This window comes from Micromys minutus (genome assembly GCF_963924665.1).
Source record: "Micromys minutus genome assembly, chromosome: 8".
Taxonomy (NCBI): Eukaryota; Metazoa; Chordata; class Mammalia; order Rodentia; family Muridae; genus Micromys; species Micromys minutus.
This window is the reverse complement of record NC_137977.1, coordinates 23951091-23972821: the sequence shown is the minus strand read 5'-3', so window position 1 is coordinate 23972821 and position 21731 is coordinate 23951091. Positions and strand designations below refer to the sequence as shown.

Sequence of the window (21731 nt, the reverse complement as noted above, 5' to 3'; positions counted from 1 at the left end):
ACAGAAAATGATAGCTCCTGTCTTGCAATCATTTGGCCTGGTTTGAATGGCTAAGAATGATGTGGGGAGTGGAGGACTTCCTGGGTATATAAAGTGCTAAGTGAGTATGTGTTGTTAACATGGGCCCTATTTTCAAACTCAGACAGAAATAGCAAAGCCTCTACCTGCCCTACTGGCACGAGGCTCAGAGAAATGGTCTTCCTAGTGGACCTAAGGCTAGATAGTATGTGCAGAAAAGGTCCATCATAGCTTTCTCCTCCCAGATACTGTATGGGCTGAAGACCGTTCCCCTGCAGGGTCTGCTCCTATGAAGATTAGTTCAATCCATCTCCTTGATCCAGCTGTACTCCATAAACATTCACCTCCTTGTCATCTTGTTTATCTTTAGGTACTAACCCTGCTCATGTTCAACTCTGTATAAGAAACACTGAGCCTCTGGGAGGCCACAGTTTCTCCATCAAGAAGCCAACCCAAACCCATCTTTTCTGTGTGTCCTGTCTGTGTCTGTCTTTTCTTCATACCTTTGCTGCCCCTAGTCAGACTGGTCCATTCCTGGAACTGTGCTGTATGAAGCCAACAATGAGCTCAAATATCTTTCCCTCAAAACAATGAGTGTGTGTGTGTGTGTCTGTGTGCACGTGCGCACATGTATGTGTGTGTGTGCACATGTATGTATCTGTACAAACACCTTAATACATATGTGGGTTGTTTTTGGTTTTGTTTTTTGTTTTGAGACAGGGTTTTACACTCTACCTTTGGTTAGTACTTTGAAATCTTTTTAGTTCTCAGTTGAGTTTAAGACCTATTTAGGCTATAACAATATGTCTGTTTTTTTGGTTTTGATTTTGTTTGTTTTGTTTGGTAGAGTTTCTCTGTATAACAACTCTTGTTGTCCTAGAACTCACTTTGTAGACCAGGCTGACCTCAAACTCACAGAGATCCTCTTGCTTCTGCTTCCCCAGCACTGAGATTAAAGGCATGCACCACCACACCCCACTTCTTTTAAAAAGTATAGGGGGGCGTGTCTAGTGGTATAGCTCAGTGACAGTGTTTGCCTAGCATTCAAATCTCAGTCCCGTAATCCTTGTGATGGTGCTTATCTTTGGATTTTGCTTTTTCATTAAAAACAAACAAACAAATACTTTTCAGAGGCTAGAGAGGAGGTTGGAGAAGTGGCTCAGCAGCTAACCATATGAGCTCGAGGGATCCACTGCTTGGTGGCAAGCACAGTTACCTGCTTAGTTCACTCACCTAGCCTGGTTTTGGTTTTAATGCATATGGGAGCTTTGCTTGCAAATATGTCTGTGAACAACCATATGTCATGTAATATCCAAAGGTCAGAAGAGATTGTCACATTCCCTGGATCTGGAGTTGTTTGTAAGCTACTAGGTAGTTTCTGGGAATCACACCCAAGTTCTCTGGTAGTTCAGCCAGTGGGGTGCCTTTTTTTAAATTTTTTTTGTTACACTTATTTAATGTGTGTATTGTTGAGATGCACATGCATGTCCAATCATGCACAAAAGCACATGTGCATGTATGTGTCACAACATGCATATGGATGCCAGAGGACCTGATTCTCTCATTCTTATGTCTAGTGGATTGAACTCAGGTATCTGCCAAGCATCTTGTTAGCCCTTTTGAAGGTTTAGTTGGTTGGTTTGGCTTGGTTTGGTTTGTATTGTTTTGTTGTTTAATTAATTAATTAACATTTGGTTTTTGAAACAGGATCTCTCTGTAGTCCTGGATGTCCTGGAGCTCACTGTGTAGACCAGGCTGAAGTCCTCCTGCTTCTGCATCCTGAGTGCCGGGATCACCGACTTGCGCCACCGCACCAGCCAAGTTAATAAATCTCTTCACCTACTATAGAATGTCACCTCCTCCCCACCTGCTAGAGAATGTTGTTGCAGTAAATATTAAACAACAAATGGTTTATCTCTTTACCAGCCCTGAGGTCTCACTCCTCAGGCCCAACTCTGATACGGAGCCCCGCACACCTATGGCACCCGGTCTGAGCCACCACGGCCCAGCGTGTTCATGCAACTCCCTTTCCTTGGCAGTTTACTACTGCCTGTTCTCCGCCTCTGTCCCAGGGTGTGTCTGTACCCCGAAATCACACAAACACAACTCTACAGCCCAATAGCTTTTCATATGGGCTTATATATTCAACTCTCAATCCACAAACCCTACACAACAAGATTGCATCAAATAGACAAAGATACAAACTGCCCTTCTATATGAGATATTAGACCTGTAAAATCCTTAATGTTCATAGCTTTTTAACACCAATCAATATCACCTGGGTCCAGCTGGTCCTTGGGAAGTTCCATGTTGCCACGAACTTCCCCACTCCCCTCTGTCCTCTGACCTCCTCAGACCTCTCAGCCCTCTCTACCTCCCTGCCCCTCCCAATGACTGGCTTTCTTTATTTTACTAATTAAAATGGGAAGGTTCAGTTGGAGTCATGTGACTAGGCAACCCTTCTTGGGGAATTGGAATTAACATTAAAATATAAACAGCTTCAGGACAATCTACAGAATGTCACCTGTGCCTTGTGGAGGAAGAAGGGACATGGGACACCCATCCCTGTGATAGTCTACCATATTTTACTTCAGAAAGATTTGTATCTTGGGAATTATCTACCCAACCATCTTTCTTTCTGTGAATGAAAACCCTTCATCAAGAAGTCAATGGCAGCAACAGAATGAGAACCAGGTCTTTCAACTCCAGGGCACATCAGTGCTGCTCATATACTCTGCATGCCTTACCCTGGCCCTGTCTGGGAGACCAAAGTCTGCACTGGGTTCCTAGGCAGCTCCTTCACCAACCTACCATGTTTTGAGCACCCAGGCTCAGAGGTTGAAATGGGGTCCAGGGAGCAGGTATAGTGGTCCCAGCCCTTTTTCAGTTTTTTAAACAAGGTTTTATATAGCCCAAGCTAGTCTCAAACTCACTATGTAGTTGAACTCCTGAGTCTTCTGACGCTGCCTCTGAGTACTAATATTACAGTTGTGTACCACTGTCCCCAGCTTTAAAATATCTTATTTTTAACATAATAGCATTCTGTTTGTTGCCACTCTCTTTGAGAAGGGCAGGAGTATCTGGGGATCGTGTGTTCTCTAAACTTTAACTATGTCCTCATCCTATTCATTGTTACTAGCTGTTCTTCTTTGGTTTGGCTCTTTTGAGACAGAGTCTTGCTATGTAGCCAAGGCTAGCCAGAACCTACCCCATGGCTTAGGCTAGCCTCAACCTTAAAATCCTTGTACTTCAGCTTCTCCAGTAGTAGGATTTCAGAAGTGCATCACCATACCTAACTCAATGTCCCTTTTTTCTAATTATCCACAAAGTATTTTTAAAGATTTATTTATTTTTACTTTATGTGCATGAGTATTTTATCCACATGTATTTAAGGGTTCTTTGTGCATGCCTGGTGCTCAAGGGAGCTAGCAGAGGGCACTGGATCCCCTGAAACTGGAGTTAGGGACAGTTATAAGCTACCATATAAATCTTGGGTCCTCTGGAAGAGTTGAAAGTGCTCTTGACTGCTGAAACATCTCTCTGGAACATAAAAAAATACATTTTTAAGTTCTTAAATTTGCATATAATATAACAGGTTTTATTATGGTATCTTCATACTTATTATTCTTTAATTCCACTCTTAGATCTATACACTATAGAAATTTTTGTACTTGCAAAAGATATTTTGTATAGTCTTTATCTTTTTCAACTTATAAAATTATTTTTGATATTCAATGTGGTAATTCGAATGAGACTAGCCCATAGGCTCATATATTGAATACTTGGTTCCCAGTTGGTAGAACTATTTGGGAAGGATTAGAAGGTGTGGCCTTGTTGGAGGATGTGTGCCACTAGGGACAGACTTTGAGGTTTCAAAAACCTGGGCCTGGGTCCCTTTTGAGTGTCTCTGTCTCTCTGTCTCTGTCTGTCTCTCTGCCTCACTGTCTCTCCTCTCTCTCTGTCTCTGTCTCTCTCTCTCTGCCTTGTGTTTGTGAATCAAGTTGAGCTCTCAGCTACTGTTCCACTGCTATGCCTTCTTGCCTGCTGCCATGCTCCCCACTGTGACAGCCATGAACTCTCTGAAACTGGAAACTGCAAATTAAATATTTCTTTTATAAGTTGCTCTGGTCATGGTGTTTTTAAAATCACAGCAATAGAAAAGCAACTAAGATAACAGATAATAAAAAGAATGATATAGCTATATATGTTGAAAATATTTGATAAATATTAATAGGTATGTTATGAAACCCTATATTATAATTCAATTTAATAAACATTTTGTTCATTGAAGTGAATCTTAACATCAAGCATGAAAATATGGGCAGTAATTATATCTGGTAAATTTCAACTTCAAAATTATAAATTCCTATAATGTTTCAATACTTTTCAGTAACCCCATTTACTTTGTAATCAATAAAATAACAAAAGTGCATAATAAAACTGTCAGGAAAAAAATGACGTGGTCTTTTCTTCTTCTTCTTCTTCTTCTTCTTCTTCTTCTTCTTCTTCTTCTTCTTCTTCTTCTTCTTCTTCTTCTTCTTCTTCTTCTTCTTCTTCTTTTGAGACAGTATCTTTCCACATAGGCTTGGCTTTCTTGGAACTCCATGTAGACCACGCTAGCTCTGAACTCATAGCAATCGGCTTTCCTCTGCTGGGTCAAAGATGTGTGCCACTATGTCCACCCCCACTCCTCTTTTTTTGAGACAAAGTCTAGACTAGCCTGGAATCTGACTGTCTTCTTAACTCAGTCTACCAAATTCTGGGATTACAGATGTGAACCTTGCACCTGACATTTTTTTTCTCCCTATTACAAGTAGAAAAGGAGATCCCTATAAGCTACAAAAACAGGACTTGTGAGTACTTAAAATAGAAGACTTAAACATAAAAGGACTTCTTTAATCCCAACACTTGGGAGGCAGAGGCAGGTGGATTTCTGAATTTGAAGTCAACCTGGTCTACAGGGCAAGTTTCAGGACAGCCAGGGAGGGCAACAAAGAGAAACTGCATCTTGAAAGAAAGAGAGAGAGAGGGAGGGAGGGAAGAAAGGAGGGAGAAAGAAGGAAGAAAGAAAAGAAAAAAGAAACGTCCCTTTACCGTGTAGAAACTGAGTGAACTGCCTGATTTGGTCCCACTGGTTTGTCTGTCTTTCCTAAGCAGCAACAAACCAATGGCTCCCTGCTACTTCCACCCCTAGCTCCAAAGGGAACCCAGATCTTTGTCCTCTGCCCTTTAATCCTACATCAGTGAAGGCAAAGGCTACAAACATTCTGCCTTCCTGAATAAAACACCCGTGGACTGACAGAAGACACAGCAATCCCAGAGCAAGTGCACAGGGACACAGCAGGGCGAAGAGCAGGAATCTGGGAAGCCTGAGATGCTGACCAGACATGGTGGCACACACTTGTAATCTTGGCCCTCAGGATACAGCAGGAGGATGGCAAGTTGGAGAGCAGCTTAGGTTATAAGGTAATATCCTCTCAATTTAAAAAGGAGAGAAAAAGCCCATTTCATGTGACTGAAGCTCCTGGACAGACAGAGGTACGGTGATGTGTTCTGTTACCAGAGGAAGCTTCAGCTTCTAGGCTTCTAGTGTGGCCTCTAGTTAGGATATTTCCCCTCCATCTTATCTGGCCTCATTTTTATTCATTCTGCAGCTTTCAAATTATGGGCTACTTTCAACCCCAATCCTTCCTTGCTCCTCCTCTTCCACCTCCCTGAAAGGCATCTCTGCTCTGTGGCTTGCGCCTCTTCCCTTATTCAGCACTCTCCCTAGGAAAGTCCCCAGCCTGTCTGTTTCTCCCTCTATAGTTGAAGCTTCCTGAGATCGGGCTATGCTTGCTTTAACTCAACACCCGCTAGGTTGATATGAATGACAAGTGTTACATGGGTGAATAAAATGAAAGGCAGAGAGAGCCAGGGACAGGACCCTCTGCTTGTCTGGAGGGAACATGGTTCTTACCAGGGAGGAGGCTTCTGGGCAAAGGAGAAGAGCAGAGACTTTATTCTCCCTTCCTTCCCTCCCCTTTTCTCACCCCTTCCTCGCTCTCTCTGAACCTCCATCTCCTAAGATCTGTTTGGAATGAGCTTGAACTCCCTCTACTGGCCAAAATTTAGAACTGCCCCCTGGGAATTCATTTTTCCCTGTGGAAGTTCTTTCTGCTTCTTCCACAACTGGAGAGTTTAATGAGGGATTAGAAAGTAAGAAGAAAACAAGAAGTAAATAGGAGGTTTCAAAGTCTGACCCTGCCCCTCTCCTCCCTCAACATCAGGAGGCTTACTTGCCTCAGCCCCTCACCTTGCATCTGTTTCCTGAGGTCTCCACACTATGACTCCAGTTAATTCACAGAGATGTTGATTTCTGGAGCCTTTGGCTGATACATCAGTTCTGACTGTAGAATAAACATCCAAAGACAGACCGACATAAATAAATCAACAAAAGGAGACTGAGGGACTGGATATGAATCCACATTCAAAACCAAACAAAGATCAGGGTTGAGAATAGCCCACAAATCTGTGTACCTAGCTTTTTCTCCATAAGCTGATAAACTAGATCCCTGTCTGTGGAGGAAGAGTTCCCTAAGCCCTTCACCCTGCCTATATTAATACAAAGACAAAGGGCCTTCGGGTTGAATGGGGATATCAGTCTTTAGGGACAGCTTGGGACAAGTCTCTCAACCCCTCCCCCTTCCTTAGAAGGATTCAGCCTAGAGCTTACCTCTTCACTGTCATTTCCATGGAACAAGTGCTCTGGCTCCGGCCTGTTCTCAGGGATGTTCTCCTCCTCTGGCATGAGCTCATCCAGCCAGAAGAGTTCCTGTGGTGAAAAGACCCACTCCAGTGCCTTCCGGACTGCCACCAGGCCCAGTAACTGCAGGAACAGAAGCAAGCCCCGGAGCTCTGAGCAGCAGCTGGGACGAGCAGTCTCACACTTTCTCTTACTTCACCGAGAGATAGCACATTTCTATGAAGTAGATCCTTTCTCGTTTGATATTGTTTTGGGGATGGGGTTTTATGCAGCTCATGTTAGCCTTGAGCTTGCCTTGTAGTTGAGGATATTCTTCAGCTCCTGACTGATTGTCTTTTCCCCTGAGACATACGTTCTCACTGTGTAGCTCTGGCTGACTTGGAACTCACTATGTAGACCAGGCTGACCTTGAACTTGTAGTGATCCCCCTGCCTTTGCCCCCTGAATGCTGAAATTACAGATGTTTACCACCACACCCACTCTCAGTTTTATTCTCACGTTGAGGTCCAAGCTGGCGCCAAATACAATGTGATCCTTCTGCCTTTGCTTCACAAGTACTGGGGTTACAGACCCCAAAAAAAATGTATTTTCATTGTACATAAAAGGCAATTAAAGCCCTGAAAGATTAATAACTTCCCTGAGGCCGCACACCTGGCATGTGGTAACCAGATTGGTCCTGTTCCAAAGTCTGTGATCCTCAACTTCCCCTTTGGTAAGCCTCCCCGAGTAACAAAAGTCAGCATTGCCCTCTCAGGAGCTCAGTGTTTTCGGGGGTTTGTAGAACAGCCCAAATGAGTTAGAAAAGTTAGTGAATCAACTATCCTAGGATCAGTTGATCCAAAAGTATCCCCCAGGCACCTTAGGATTTCCAACCAGGAAGAGCCAGGGAAAGTAGGAGAGAAGTAAGAGCTGTTCTTCAGCCACCCTCCCAAGCTCAGAGTCCCCCAGAACCACTCAAAACCTGCCTCCAAGTTACCATGAGTGGGAAGACTATGGCTGCAGGGGTAGACTTGATTATCCAAAGCAGACCTAGGCAGGCAAGCTGGATGGCCGTGAATAGGTGGACTCTGCTCAGAGGAACATGCCGCAGGAGCAGCACATCTGGCTGATGTTTTCTTGGCATCAACAACAGCTGCACTCTCTTCATGAACTGAGAGAATGGGGGGAAAAGAAAGCAGGGTGGTGGGGGGATCTGGAGGGTGTCACTGTTAGCTAGCAGCACTGCAGCGGAGAGGCAAGAAAGCTCCCTTGGCCGCCCTGCCTAGAGCATGGCACCATAGTTTGTATGCCCAGGAAAAGCAGGGCAATGGGTATGAGAGGGGCTGGCAAATGTGGGGATGTGGACTGGGCTTGTAGATGATTATGGTGAGCTCACCTGGATGCTGCTGAGCGCTGCTACCCCCATGTACAGGAAGATGCCGTAGAGCACAGGCATCGGGATGAGCTAGTCGGAAGTAGAGAGAGAGCACAGAGGCTTACCTTCCAGCCTCCCACAGGCCCCACCTTAGGCCTCCAGACTGGAGCCCGCTAGGCTTTCTTCTTTCACATTCTGCATGCCACAGCTTGCATGTGGAGGTCAGAGGTCAACTTGTGGGAGTGGGTCTTTTCCTTCCACCATAGGTTGTGGGGACTGTGCTCGGGTCGGTCATCAGTCTTGCATGCCAAGTGCTTTTGCCCACTGAGCCATCTCGCTGGGCCATCCCCAGCGCTCTTCATCACCATGCCTGCTTTCATTTTCTCATAGACACTATCCACTGAAGCTACTGTTTTGCTTTAACTTTTAAAAATGTGTCCTCTCGGGCTGGAGAGATGGCTCAGTGGTTAGAGCACTGACTGCTCTTCCAGAGGTCCTGAGTTCAATTCCCAGCAACCACATGGTGGCTCACAACTGTCTGTAATGGGATCTGATGCCCTCTTCTGGTGTGTCTGAAGACACCTACAGTGTACTTATATCCTCTCTCACCAGACTCTCCGGAGGACAAAGACACACATATGCTATCACCACTGTAGCTCGCCAGTCCCTGGGACAGTGGTTGGTACGCCATTTATGAGAGTCAACCTACTTAGCAAGTGGTTAATCCTGTCCTTCTGGCTCTCCTACTGCATTACTCTTACCCAGCCTCCATGACCTTGGCCCTGCCTAACCTACTGCCTCCTGTCCTTCTGCCAGTGACTCTTGTCTGACATTTCCACACCCTCTGTGACTGCTTTGCTGTCTTGTCTTGTTGACCTTCTAAGATTTCTTCTATAGTTATGTAGGTGTGTGTGTGTGTGTGTGCCATCTCTGATGAAGTTTGGTCTCACATCCCTATACAGGACTCCTTCCTCTCTCATAGGTACTAAGCACAGTGGGGTACCCAGCAGAGATTTCACAAGCCTTGAGAAAGAGTAAAGGGGCTTTTACATCAAGGTTTTTCTGGGATATGAATACATACTTGTCTCCAGCCTGTTGGGGACTGGAACAAGGGTGGTGCTAGAACCCTAGGAAACAATGGCATCCCCATATCCTATTCCACTAAACAAAAAGCCTACTGGCCAAGAAACTAGGTACATTTAAAAAAAAAATTATATTTTTAGATAAGGTTTCATGTAGACCAAGATTGGCTCAAACCTACTATTTAACTGAGGCTAGCCTTGAACTTGAGCTCTTGATCCTCTACCTTCCAAGTGTTTGAATTGTAAGTATGTAACCACCACACTTTTGTGTTATTGATACTTGTGTGTTTGCATCCGTGCCTCTGTGTGTGTGTGTGTGTGTGTGTGTGTGTGTGTGTGTGTGTGTGTGTGTGTGTGTATGAGAGAGAGAGAGACATGGAGGTCAGAGGATAACTTCTTGGAATCAGTTCTTTCCCAGGCCCAGTATCAAGCTTATTAGCAAAACCCTTTATTTGCTGAGCCATCTCAGACTCCCCTGGCTTTCTGGTTTCTTTTGACGTAGGGCCTCACACTGTAGCCCGAGCTGGCCTGCAACATATGGTGTACACAAGCAGGCCTCAAACTTGAAACAAGCCTCCTGCCTCAACCTCCTGGTTCTAGGATTACAGGCATAAAACACCATGCTCTGGAAGTCTGGGGTTGTTGTTGTTTTGTTTGTCTTGTTTTTTGGGGTTTTGTTTGTTTGTTTGTTTTTAATCTGAGAAATGGCTCTCATGTTGGGCACTTACAAATTATATCCTTAGCCTTCAGGTTTCTCATTTGTAGAATATGTGTGTCTTTCAGGGTGAGTCAGCACAAAAATTAATGTACCCTTGTGGGAAGAAAAGACAGTTTCTGGGACACTGTAAGTGTCCAGCCAACATTGGTTCTGTCCACACTGCTGCACTGGCCCTGGTCCCCGCCAAACGTGTACCTGGAGCACAGGTGCCAAGAAGATGGAAAGGCCTGTAAGGATGAACACCACCAAACCCGTCAGCCTCTGTTCCCTGTGGGGAGAAGGAGGAATTAGCTGGGTCTGAATGTACTCTTGGAACAGTCAGCCTAGTGACCTTAGCAGGCTTGTAACAGACATGGCGGCCAGAGAAGAGAAGAGGGATGCCCTCGGTAGGTTACCTGTGGAAGGAAGGGCCCTTGCCTGGTGCGAGAAACTGAAGGAAGGCAGAGCACTCCACCCCAGGACCTCTGTCCCAGCTCTATCCACTGAGCCACCTCACTAGCCCACTGGGTTTGTTTGCTTGTTTGTTGGATTGTTTTAGTGGTTCTGGGATTTGAACCTAGGACCTCATATGTACTAGGTAAAAATTACCACCGAGTCCATCCCCAGTGCCATAGTTGTTTTTTGGTCCTTTTTTTGGTTTTGGTTTTTTTTGGGGGGGAGGAGTCGATTGATTGATTGATTGGTTGGTTTTGTTTTTGTAGCCCTGTCTGTCCTGGAACTCCCTCTGTAGACCAGGCTGGCCTCAAACTCAGAGAGATCTGCCTCCCTCTTCCTCCTGAGTACTGGGATTAAAGGTGTGCACCACCATGCCCAGCTGCTGCTTTTAATTTTTTATTCAGACAGAAAGTTAACATTTTTTTACTGCCATAAAGACCTATATTTCATAGTTTACAAGGTTAGTCAACTTCATTTATTTTAGGTAGACTGTTTCTAACAGTTACAGAATTGTTTTTGTCATGGGTTCCTTTGCAACATCCATGTTAGGCTTCAAGGTTGAGTGGGGACTGAAAGGCGGCATCTCCCCTTCTACTTTAGCCCTAACTAACTACCTTCAGTCACCCTTACGTCTATAATACTTTTCTTGACGCTCCTCACCTGTCTCAGAGTGCAGAATCTATCGCCCATGTACCCCATTGCAGTTCTTAGGGCGCACAGGCTGGGAATTCAAGCTGCCCAAATAACTCACACATCCCATAACTATTTTGCCTCACCCCTCTCACTCCAGCCTACTGATTGGAGGCTTCACCTGATGCCCAGGAAGTTGGGGGCCTCTCCAGGGACACAGGCTTTGCTCTCTCTCCGAAGACTATCCATGTGGGCCAAGGAGATGACAGTGGCTGAGACGTACCATGGAAGCCCAAGTGCTGACGTAAAGAGCAGCAGAACAGCTACACAGAAGAGGTCCAGGTGGAAGCCAGCTCCCTTCTGCAGGGAATGGGGGTTGTTTGGAAGCTAGACGTGGAGTCTGGACCCCGCCCTGGAGTTCCTTACCTGGCAGCCTTACCTGCAGTCTGTACTCTGCACGGTTGAGGATGACTGCAGTGATCTGCTGGTCCATGAAGATAAGGATAGACAGCAGCAGAGCAGGCAAGGCAGCGGCCACACTCAGCCACCAGGGGTTAGCTCCAAAAGGAGACACCAGCCAGCCACGCCCGGGGAGTGTAGGCTGAGGGGACATTCCGTGGGCAGGGTGGAAATGTCACCCCAACCACTACCCAGTCAGTCTACCACATCCCACATCCTGCCCTCAAGACCTTAGAATCTAGGTGAGAGCACTGTCACTATCACACAGACACAGACAGACAGACAGACAGACACACACACACACACACACACACACACACACACATACACACACACACTACTCTCTTTCAGTGTATCCCAGTGGCTTAAAAAAAGAGCAGAAAGAAGGAATCTGGACTTTGGTTCTGGGGGTAGGGGGAAATCTCTCTTTCTTTTGCTCCCTCCCTCTCTCCCTCCCTCCTTCTCTCCCTCCCTCTGAAAGAGTTGGTGAATAAAACCTGCACACACTCCTCTGTACTTATTCACAGCCTTCCTCCTTAGGCTCACCCTCCCTGCCCCCCACACCCAGAATGGGGAAGCTCAGGTTCAGACCTGCCTCAGACTGGGGCAGGTCTAGGTGTGTCCCTGTCTGCTCTGATTTACAAGCGTCTGTGGTGGGGAGGGGGCCCACGTGGTTGGCTGGGATTCTGAGCCCTAAAGCCACCCCTGTAGAGCCCCCTTGCTGTTCTGCCCTGGTAGCTCTGCCCTACAGAAGGAACTCCACCTTTGCTGTTGGCAGGGAGGGGTGTAAAGAAGAGTTAGAGTGTATGGAAGAAGGTAGGCCCAGTGGCCGGGAGAAGCCGTAACAGCAGCCTTTACTGAGTATGTGGTATGTGGCAAGCACGGTAGTAACTACGCTATGATATATAAACCCCAAACAACCATGTTATAGGTGAAGGAATTCTCAGGGGAGGTATGGTGATGTGTGTCTGTAACTACAGCACATGAGAGGGGTAAAGCAGGAGGGATAATGAGTTCGAGGCCAGCTTCAGCCATGTTTGGAGTTTGAGGTTAACCTGAACTACATGAGACTCTGTCTCTTAAAAAGGAGCTGCCTAGAGCAAGGCTTGCTGCCTGGAGCCTATCCTCCAGCACCTGCCCTATAATAATAACTACTATGTGCAGCATTCCTCATTCACTGATGCGTCTGTTGAAATACCTCGTTTTATCACTCAGCAACTCTGTGAGGCCATTGTTTTTACTGTCTCTATCATGAGAGACAGAAGAAGCTCAGACGGAAAGACGGATGGGATCTATAAATCTTACTACTCCAAGTTGCTGGCCCATTTTCTCCTTGCCCCCTCACCCTGCCCAGCTCTCACCTTGAATTCTGTGGGTACCAAGAGCTTTGGTGTGGCTAGGCCCAGGGAGGCGTCAAGGCCACAGCCCAGTAGGATGGCAAGGACTGAGGAAAAGTCGCTGAACACCTTGCGCACCTGGCCGTAGAGTGGACGGTTTAGTCTGGGCCTGCCATCCTGTTTCTGTTTTACCCTCTTCCGTTTGCAGATGGGATCCAGGATCAAGACCTTTCACGCAGAGAGGGAAATGACACTTACCACGGAGGGGAAGAGGCGGCTGTTCTTTACATGCCTGAGGGCAACAGCACAGAGGAAAGAGGCAAAGAAGAGGAGAAAGGAGAAGACGGCGATGTCTGGCACCGTGCGACAGCTGGGACCACGAGGGTAGCCTCCTTGCAGGATGCACTCAGATGGAGGCAGGAAGGAAGCATTGACCAGGCCTGGGTGCTGAATAGAGGAGTGGTCAGGTATGGGACAATGAGCAACAGAAGACATGTCCTACTTTCTTGCCCCCCCCCCCCAGAGAAAGGGGAACCCACAGAGACATCACGGACTCAGGATGGGTCATGTGCTAAAACAAAGGAACCAATGAAGCTTTCTTTCCTCTGCAGGTGGGCAGAGCTGAAGACCACCAATTCTATTCTTTAGACCTTTTTAGGAGCAAGCTCTCACCACACTTAAGACCTCCTCTGTGTCTTTGGGCTTTGTACGTGTCCATTCAGATGTGTTTCCTGGGAAGCAGAGAATCCAGGCATAAGCCCTCCTTCCTTGAGAAACTTCTCCACGGGAGTTGATCTAACTTGTCGTTCCCCCTAAACTAGAAAGCTCCTAATTCCGAGCACACTTCCCATTCTGCCACACTTAAGTGTGCTCTCAGGTTACTACTCTGTAACCCCACACCCTCAGTTCCTCTCTACCCATTTGTGTCTTCGGTGCAGAGCACAAAATGGACCAAACTGCGTGCAGTCACAAATCTGTATGGACCCGAGGAAGAACTGGTCTCATTCAGGACTAGTAGAGTTGGACACACATCAGAAACGATGCTTTTAGCTAGGTACTTGGTGGCTCCCGCTTATATCCCCAACAGTCAGAGATGGAGGCAGGAGGACCAGGAGTTCAATGTCATCTTCGGTTATGTGGTGAGTTGGAAACCATTTTACATATGCTACGTAGACCCTGCCTCACCCAGGACCACCACCTTCCCGCAAAGGACACTTCCCCCCCATTCCTGGTGCTGCTTTCCATGTGGAGGGATGTACTCGGGTGTCACACACCAAATCTCTCCACGTGGTTACCTGATCTCACTCGGTTCTGAACTGCTTGACTGGTGAACCTAGGAAATGAAGTGGGGCATACCTGGTCCTGCCCTTTCCTCTCCCTTTTCTCTGGAGTAAGCTGCCTGGTCGGGGTACTTAGGTCTTCTCTTCTGAGGTAACACAGTCCTCCCAAGTCCTGTGCTACCATTCTTGGTTGGGTACACCTGATTTTGGCTTCTTTCTTAGGAAGCCCATTAACCCACACTCTTCTCTCAGGACTGTCAGAAATAAAGACAATCCTGGGCTCTCCCAAAATGTATTCTGTAACTGATCTAGAACCAGAAGTGGGACGGCTGGCTATCGGATAAGTACTCAGCATTTTTTCTGAACCTAGTCCATTTCCTACATCTTTCCTCATTCTGGCCAAGGTGCCAGTTTCCCTCACTTACCTCCTGTGCCTGGGTATTGACAGAAGCAACCATAGGCTGGAGATCCTGGCCTTTGGATTGGATAGGCACGGATCAAGTTCAGCATCTTCCCCACGGCATCATAAATGAAGATGAGGCTGATGAGGGCACAGAATCCTTCCTCTGTGAATCTGGTGAAGTAGCGCACCAGCAAGCTGGCCTCTGTAGCCACCAGTACCAGGCAAAATGTGGCCACCCAGATGCCTACCCACAGGCGGAAGGGCAGGTAGTCCAGGCTGTAATCTCTGTGAGAGGGAAAGACGGTCAGGGACACCTCCTCCTTACCTAACCCAGATCAAGCACCTCTCAAGCCAAAGACAGTCCCACCCCCTCTCTTCACCCAGTTTAGGACCCAACGGAGAATGTGACCACCCAACGGGCTGGGGAGGGGAGAGAGATCTCCTACCTGCTAAAAGAAAAGAGTAGGCGCTCGAACACCAGCACTGGCCCCGTGCTACTAAGGATAGTGAGGGGCTGGCCTGCCATGAGGCAGAAGGCAGCTCCAGCCACCGCTGTGCCCAGGAAGCTCTCCAGCACCCCCTGGAAGTGGACAGACCTCATCATAGGACCCGGGCATCCCAACATAGGAGCCCAAGCTTCTGTGGCATCTCAGCTCCACTCACAGTGCCAAGAGGTCAGGCAAATGGGACACCGATGTTTATGCCAAACCCACGTACCTGGGCACCTTCAGTGGCATCTCCCAGAAGACCCCCAAAAGTGATGGCGTTTGTGACTGTGGCCAGGTAAATGTAGAGCACAGCTGAGAAACACTGGGGGTGTAGGGCGTCCAGGAAATCGCTGGGGTACCAACATGCCTTCCGGCGCACGTCCTGAATAAGACCCCCAAAGAGCCTCCCGCCCACAGGTCGTCAGCGATCCAGGTTTCCTCATCCCGCGCCTGCACATTTTGATGCCTCTGTGACTCTTCCACGGGATCCCAACCCTTGTTCCCACCAAGCTCCCCTCACCTGCCCGTCCTTTGCAATTCTGGGATGGGTGTGTGCGGCCCGCGGAGGTGATTGTTTGTGGTCAGGGCAGCACTCTGGCCAGAGAGGCTGGTGACTTCCTGCAGTTTCGAGGGGAGTCTGGGCAGAATAGGAACCTCAGATGGGCTGATGTCTCCAGCCAACCTGAGATTTGACTGTAGGTTACACGACGCCCCGCCCCCTGGAGGCTACGGAGGTGGCGGCTGAAGTTAGAGCCCACCCTGTGAATGTTAAGGTTAGCTGGAGCACTTTAGACCCATAACCAAGGGGAAGATGAGTGTGGAATTATCACCCCAGGTACCTTTTGTGCTGAGACAGTAGGCATTTGGGTGGGGGAATCCGGGCTGTCCGGTCCCACCGACCTGGGGGTAGAGCTGTCACCTCCTGCAGGAAGGCATCCAGGGCTGCCAGAAGGTCATGAAGATTGCTTGCCCTACGAACTGACCACTGGAATTGCTGCATTTAAGGCCAGAGAACTGATGGTAAATGCATGTTAGGGACTCATACATGTGTGTTCACTTGTATTTTCTCAAAGTCATGCTCACACAGGCTACTAGCAAATTCATGATTTACTCACAAATCCATCTATCCGTCCATCTATTCGATTTGTGCCTATGTGTGTCTACCTTGGGCCAGTAACACAGTTACACCATGTTACAAAATCAAAGCCACACTCCGCCTCACTGTAATCCCTGGTCACATACCCAGAGTCCATAAACACGCTCCATACATGCACACACATATACACAGAGGAAAACCTGCCCCACTCACCGGGTCACTGAGGAGGACAGCTGCTGCCCGTCCCATCTCATGGTAGCTCCTTCCCAGGGTGGGAGGACCCAAGAGGAGGCAGAAAAACCTGAGGAAGGAATCGGGGTGGAGGGAGCTCCAGGCTGCTTTCTCATGAGACGGCACTTGTCTGCTGCTATGAGCAGCCTCTGACTGACACTTAGCTTAAGGACATCCCAGCTCTGCAGAATGACCTCTGGGGAGCATTTCTTAGACACCCTTGGGGAACCGTATCCAGAGACCCCCACCGTCCTCAGAAGAGGCCCTTCTTCTGGGCCCCAGAGCCCTGACTCAATCACCTCACCTGCAGGGCAAGAACACCTCTGTGAGAGGCTCCAGCACCACTGGGTTCTGCAGTCTTACAAAGGCCCCTAGCGGCTGTTCCAGGAAGCCCAGCTCTCCTGCCAACACTGCTGCTGCCTCAGCTCCCGGAGGCAGCTTCTGTCTCAAGGGGTTCTGGTGCTGGATGGCAGAGTGTGAGAGGTTATTTAGGGAGGGGAGTGTTGACTGAAACTCAGCAACCGAGGAGCCCGGCGGAGGGCGGGTCTCTGTTAATTTCCGATCTTCCTCCCAGCCTTTCCCAAGGAAGGGTCACAAACCTTCAGCGGGGTGTCCCCATCACGAGAAGCCTTTCTGAAAGCATTAGACCCTGCGGAACAGAAACACACAGTGAGTGGTTAAGAACACAAGCTTTAGAGGCAGGTCCACCAGGGCTTCCTAACCAGGGGATAGCTGTGATTCATAGAAACTAAAGATTAGATGAGAAGATACCATATGCAGACCTCCTAGGGCTGGAGAGATGGCTCAGCAGTTAAGAGCACTGACTGCTCTTCCAGAGGTCCCGAGTTCAATTCCCAGCAACCACATGGTGGCTCTCAGTCATCTGTAATGAGATCTGATGCCCTCTTCTGGTATGTCTGAAGACAGCTACAGTGTACTTATATAAATAAATCTTTTAAAGGAAAGAAAGAAAAGAGAGAAGAAAGAAAGAACAAACTCCCAGCACAGTGCCTGCCAAGTACACCCCTTTGGAGAGCCCAGGCTTTTATGTCCCTGCCTCTCCCTCTGCTCTGTCCTCACCGTAACCATCAATTTTCTCTTGCCCTGAGGACTGAGCCAAGGCTCAGGAAAACATAGAAGATCCCTGGGATTCTCCTACCTCAGAATCTTGATCCTAGGCCCGTGAAGGGATTTCTCACCTCTGCAGGACCTGATGCCCGTGGTCTGGCTGTGGTGCTGGGGTCTCTGCAGGAGCAAGGCCTGAAGCTGTCCTCTCAGTTCTGGGCTCAGTGACTCCCCACTGACTACCTGCTCTAGAGAACAAATGTGAAGTTCAGCCCCACTCCTGAGTGCTCTCTGATCCTCTACCCGCTCGCTTTCCTGCATCTCATTCCAAGTATCTCTCCTCCTATCAGGCTCAGAAATACAAAGCTCAGTGACCCCCCCCACACACACACACTCACACTCTGTTGTTTTGAGACAAGGTCTCATTATATAAACAGAGCCGCCCAGTTATCAGTGGTCTTCCCACCTCCACCTGCTTAAGTGCTGAGATTACAGACTCGTGCCACGGTGCCCAGCTGCCTTCCCATCACTATGCCTGAAACAGGAATGGGCAGTCCCTGGGGTTAAGATGGAGTGGGATAGGCTCTGGAAAATTCTAGGACTTTGGGGAAAATTCCCCCCAAAAAATGGAATGTTTTCCTCAGCCTACCCACAAGCTCCAGGAGGCTCTGAACTTGACAGTCTAGCAATACAATGCCCTTGGCCAACAGACTTCGAAGCTTCTGGAGGCTGGGTAGTGCCAGGACAGGCACATGGGGGGCGCTCCACCGGCCTGCGCCCATGTCTAGCTTTTCCTCAAACAGCAACCACCTGTGATGAAGAGATAGACAATGTTATTGGGAGACTCGAGCCCATGTCTAGGACATAGGTGGGACAGCGTGGCTGCCTTTGACGCAACTAAGCAGAGCATGTCCCTCCCTGAGCAGTCACTCCTCATTAGGTCTCAGGGAACACAAAACAACATTGTGGAGGAAGCTAAGTCTTATGGCAAGAGCACAAAGTAAACGTCCTAATTCGAGGTAGGAAGGATGCTATAGAACTAACCAGGACCCACTCACCTGCCTGTCTCTCGCCACTCCAGTGCCTGGGGCCAGCCCAGCAGCTCATTTAGTTGAATAAAGAGAAGAGGGTCCCCGGATACCAGAGATTCCCCATTGTCTATGTCTGAGGGTCTATCAGGGCCAGGGCCTAGGGCACTGTCCAGTTCCTCTAAGCAGACATTTTCATGGGCATCAGAGCCTTCAAATTCCTCTTGGCCTGGCAGCTTCATCTTGGAAAGACTTGCACAGATCTTGGGAAGTGTGTAGTCCTAGGGGCCCTCTGGCTGAATGGCTGCATTTATACCTATCCCCACAGTATAAGCCAAGCCAAGCCTGCTGGCTCCAGAAAATACTAGTCTTCTCCCCCTCTACTTGGTCTCTGACCTCCTGCTGGTCTCTGACCCCCCTGCTGGCCTGTTTGTAAAGGTAATCTAGTCTTTCCTAGACTTTTCAGAAGTTCCCAGTTTGTGAGTGTGCATCAAGTCTGACCTCACTATGTTTTGTGTAAATATATAGGAGTAACTGATACCCACCCCAGATTCTGTTGCTCCTGGCTGTCCTGGGTCAAATATTAACACCACAAATCTAGGACTGTTTGGGTGTCAACAACATAGCCTAGGAGCCACAGAGACACATTTGGACAAACAAGAAACTAATAAATAACTAGGCTTGTGGAAGTTAGACAGGGATAAGGGAGAGAGAAGAAGGTAGAGGCCCTGCCTGTTAAATAGGCTACTTTTGGAAAGTGGAGACAGATCATGGAGGACACAATACCTGCACCTGAAAGTTTTCTGTGCAGTGTCTGGAAACCCCAGTTTAGCTATGTGCCCCTTTAACTGAGACCCTCACTGAATGTGTTAGTGTGTGTGTGTGTGTGTGTGTGTGTGTGAGAGAGAGAGAGAGAGAGAGAGAGAGAGAGAGAGAGGAAGAGAGACAGGAACAGAGACAGAGATACAGAGAGACAGAGACAGACAGAGAGACAGATAGAGACAGACAAAGAGAGAGAGAGAGAGCCTGGAGCCAAAAGAGAATGTGGCCTTTATCACAATCTATTGAACCCACCTTGCACATTGTAAACATACCCAGAATGCAACCACATCCCCAGCTTCAGCACCATTGCTTTGGTCTAAGCCACCATCATTTCTCACCTGAATTTCTTCTGGCTTTTGTAATAATCTCTCTGGATTTGGCTCTTTCTCCTTTCCCAAAGTTCATTTTCCATACAGCAGCCATAAAGATTCTTTTTTTTTTTTCTTTTGAGACAGGGTCTCATCACAAAATATCCCTGTCTGGCCTGCAATTTGTCACAAAGACTAGGCTGGTCTTGGGTTCTTAGAGATCTGCCTGCCTCTGCCTCCTGACTGCTAGGCTTAAAGGCATAAGACACTACCCCTAGCTTAGGGTTCTTTAAAAAAATATCTTTTGAGGTTTAGAGAGATGGCTCGGTGGTTAGAAATACTTGCTGCTCTTTCAGAAAACCAGGGTTTGATTTCCAGCACCCACGTGGCAGCTCACAACCATCTAACTCTAGTTGCAGGGAATATGACACTCCTTCCTTGGATCTTTTAGGCACAAGGTACACACATGATGGACAGACACATATGTAGGCAACACACACACACACACACACACACACACACAATATTCAACCTAAACCTGGTGGCACAGGTCTGTAATCTCAAAATCTCAACTACTTGTGAGGCTCCTCTCTCTCTCTCTCCCTCCCTCCCTCTCCTCTTCTCTCTCTCTCTCTCTCTCTCTCTCTCACACACACACACTATGCCTCAAGTCCAACCCCTTCTGACTTACATATAAGTAAGGGCATTCCCCTCTCCAGCTACAAAAGGTCTCCATGGATAAGAAAGAGGAAGAACTCAGCACTCACTCTCCCTGAGTATCCGAGGGGAATGTCTCAGGAAATGCCTCGGGCCACCTACCTAACATCTCTTGCTACTGATGACACCAGCCCACCCTCCTGAACAAATCTTCACCCTTCCTTTACTGCCTTCTTTCTGACCTCCTTCTCTCCAGCTCCCAGCCCCTTTCTGTGTAATGAAAAGGCCTGAGGGGCTTTGCTATTCTCAGCAAGGAACACTTTCTCCCTGAGTCTTCATGTGCCTGGATCCTCACACCCAGATCTCATCCCAAATATGGTTTACTCAAGGAACCTTTCCTCTGAGTTCATTCTATGACATTTTGTTTTCTTACCTAGCAGTTATCACTACTAGTAACCTTGTTTATTATTTGTTTGTGGTTTATTTCCTGAATCACTACACACATACAACTGTACAACCCTTGAAACGGTATTTTATTTGACTTGGCCCCTGAGCCTTGAGCAGCCTGCCATACAGTCAATAAATGCTTGATCCATGAACGCATAGAAAGGAAGGGGTTGGGCCAAGAGCCGCGCTTCTTCTGATGGCCACACGAGGGCGCTGCTCCCCAGGCCTGAATCGCTAGAGCCGCTCCCTAAGACCAAGGGTTGTTTTTGTTTTCCTGCCTCAGGAAAAGGAAAGATGGCAGGGAGGAGTATTTGAATCTCTGCTTAGGCCTGGCCCAACGCAGACTGACCCTGAGGAATGACATGTGGAGGAGCATCTAAGGACAGGGAAGGAAAGGACAATCAGGTTCGTCTGGATAAGAATTAAAACCCTTATTGGAACCGGGATTCAGGTGTCTCTGTCCTCCAACTTCCTCTGGTTTAGGAGGTTGGTCCAAGGCACAGGAAAGAGTCACTGTGTTACCTATGGGGAGAGGAGAGATGGTTTCAGTCTCCAGAGGAGCAGAAACTGACCTAGGGGCTGAAAAGGCAGGGGAACACCCGTGACCACTCCTTCAAGAATGTGTCCAAACCGTAGTGGGTAAATGACTCAAGAGAACTTGAAGGGATAGAATCATGAGGTTGGCACAATTAACCCCATACACACTCCCCTCCATAACTTCTGCTAAGGTTTGGAAGGTCCGTCCTTACCCATCTCTGTGGCCCCATTCCAAGACAACCATCAAATCATTAAGGTCACCTTACTTGTTACCCAGACCTCATTTTAACCTCTGAGCCTGGGTGCTCAGAACATGGCAGGTTGGTGAAGGAGCTGCCTAGGAACCCAGTGCAGCCTTTGGTCTCCTGGACAGGGCTGGGGTAAGGCATGTGGAGTATATGAGCAGCCCTGATGTGTGCCCTGGAGTTGAAAGACCTGGTTCTCAGCCTGGTGCTGCCATTGACTTCTTGGGTGCTCTGGATGAAGGGTCTTGCCTCTGAGTCTTAGCTTTCTTTCATGGAAACAAAGCAAGATACAAATCTTCCTGAAGTAAGGTATAAAAGTCTGTCATAAGGCGTGTGTGTGTGTGTG

General features: G+C 47.9%; 1 protein-coding gene across 5 annotated transcripts; it reads right to left on the bottom strand.

The window, feature by feature from the left end:
- Nucleotides 1-6353: 6353 nt before the first annotated feature.
- On the bottom strand, nucleotides 6354-18623 carry SLC4A9 (solute carrier family 4 member 9; the record flags this gene model as incomplete). Of its 5 annotated transcripts, none has more annotated exons than XM_080920548.1 (21): nucleotides 6354-6407; nucleotides 6734-6886; nucleotides 7740-7913; nucleotides 8139-8207; nucleotides 10113-10185; nucleotides 11164-11342; nucleotides 11422-11583; nucleotides 12803-12916; nucleotides 13037-13225; nucleotides 13454-13509; nucleotides 14484-14746; nucleotides 14908-15041; nucleotides 15179-15353; nucleotides 15470-15586; nucleotides 15789-15943; nucleotides 16259-16346; nucleotides 16581-16738; nucleotides 16876-16925; nucleotides 17476-17589; nucleotides 17991-18151; nucleotides 18400-18623. In XM_080920548.1, 21 exons carry the CDS (start codon nucleotides 18609-18611, stop codon nucleotides 6354-6356), a joined length of 2850 nt encoding a protein of 949 aa, XP_080776674.1. The 5 variants fall into 5 exon arrangements, with proteins under 5 accessions (XP_080776674.1, XP_080776671.1, XP_080776670.1 ...); XM_080920545.1 differs by having other exon boundaries at nucleotides 11266-11342; nucleotides 18400-18611; XM_080920544.1 differs by lacking the exon at nucleotides 8139-8207 and having other exon boundaries at nucleotides 18400-18611.
- Nucleotides 18624-21731: the final 3108 nt, after the last annotated feature.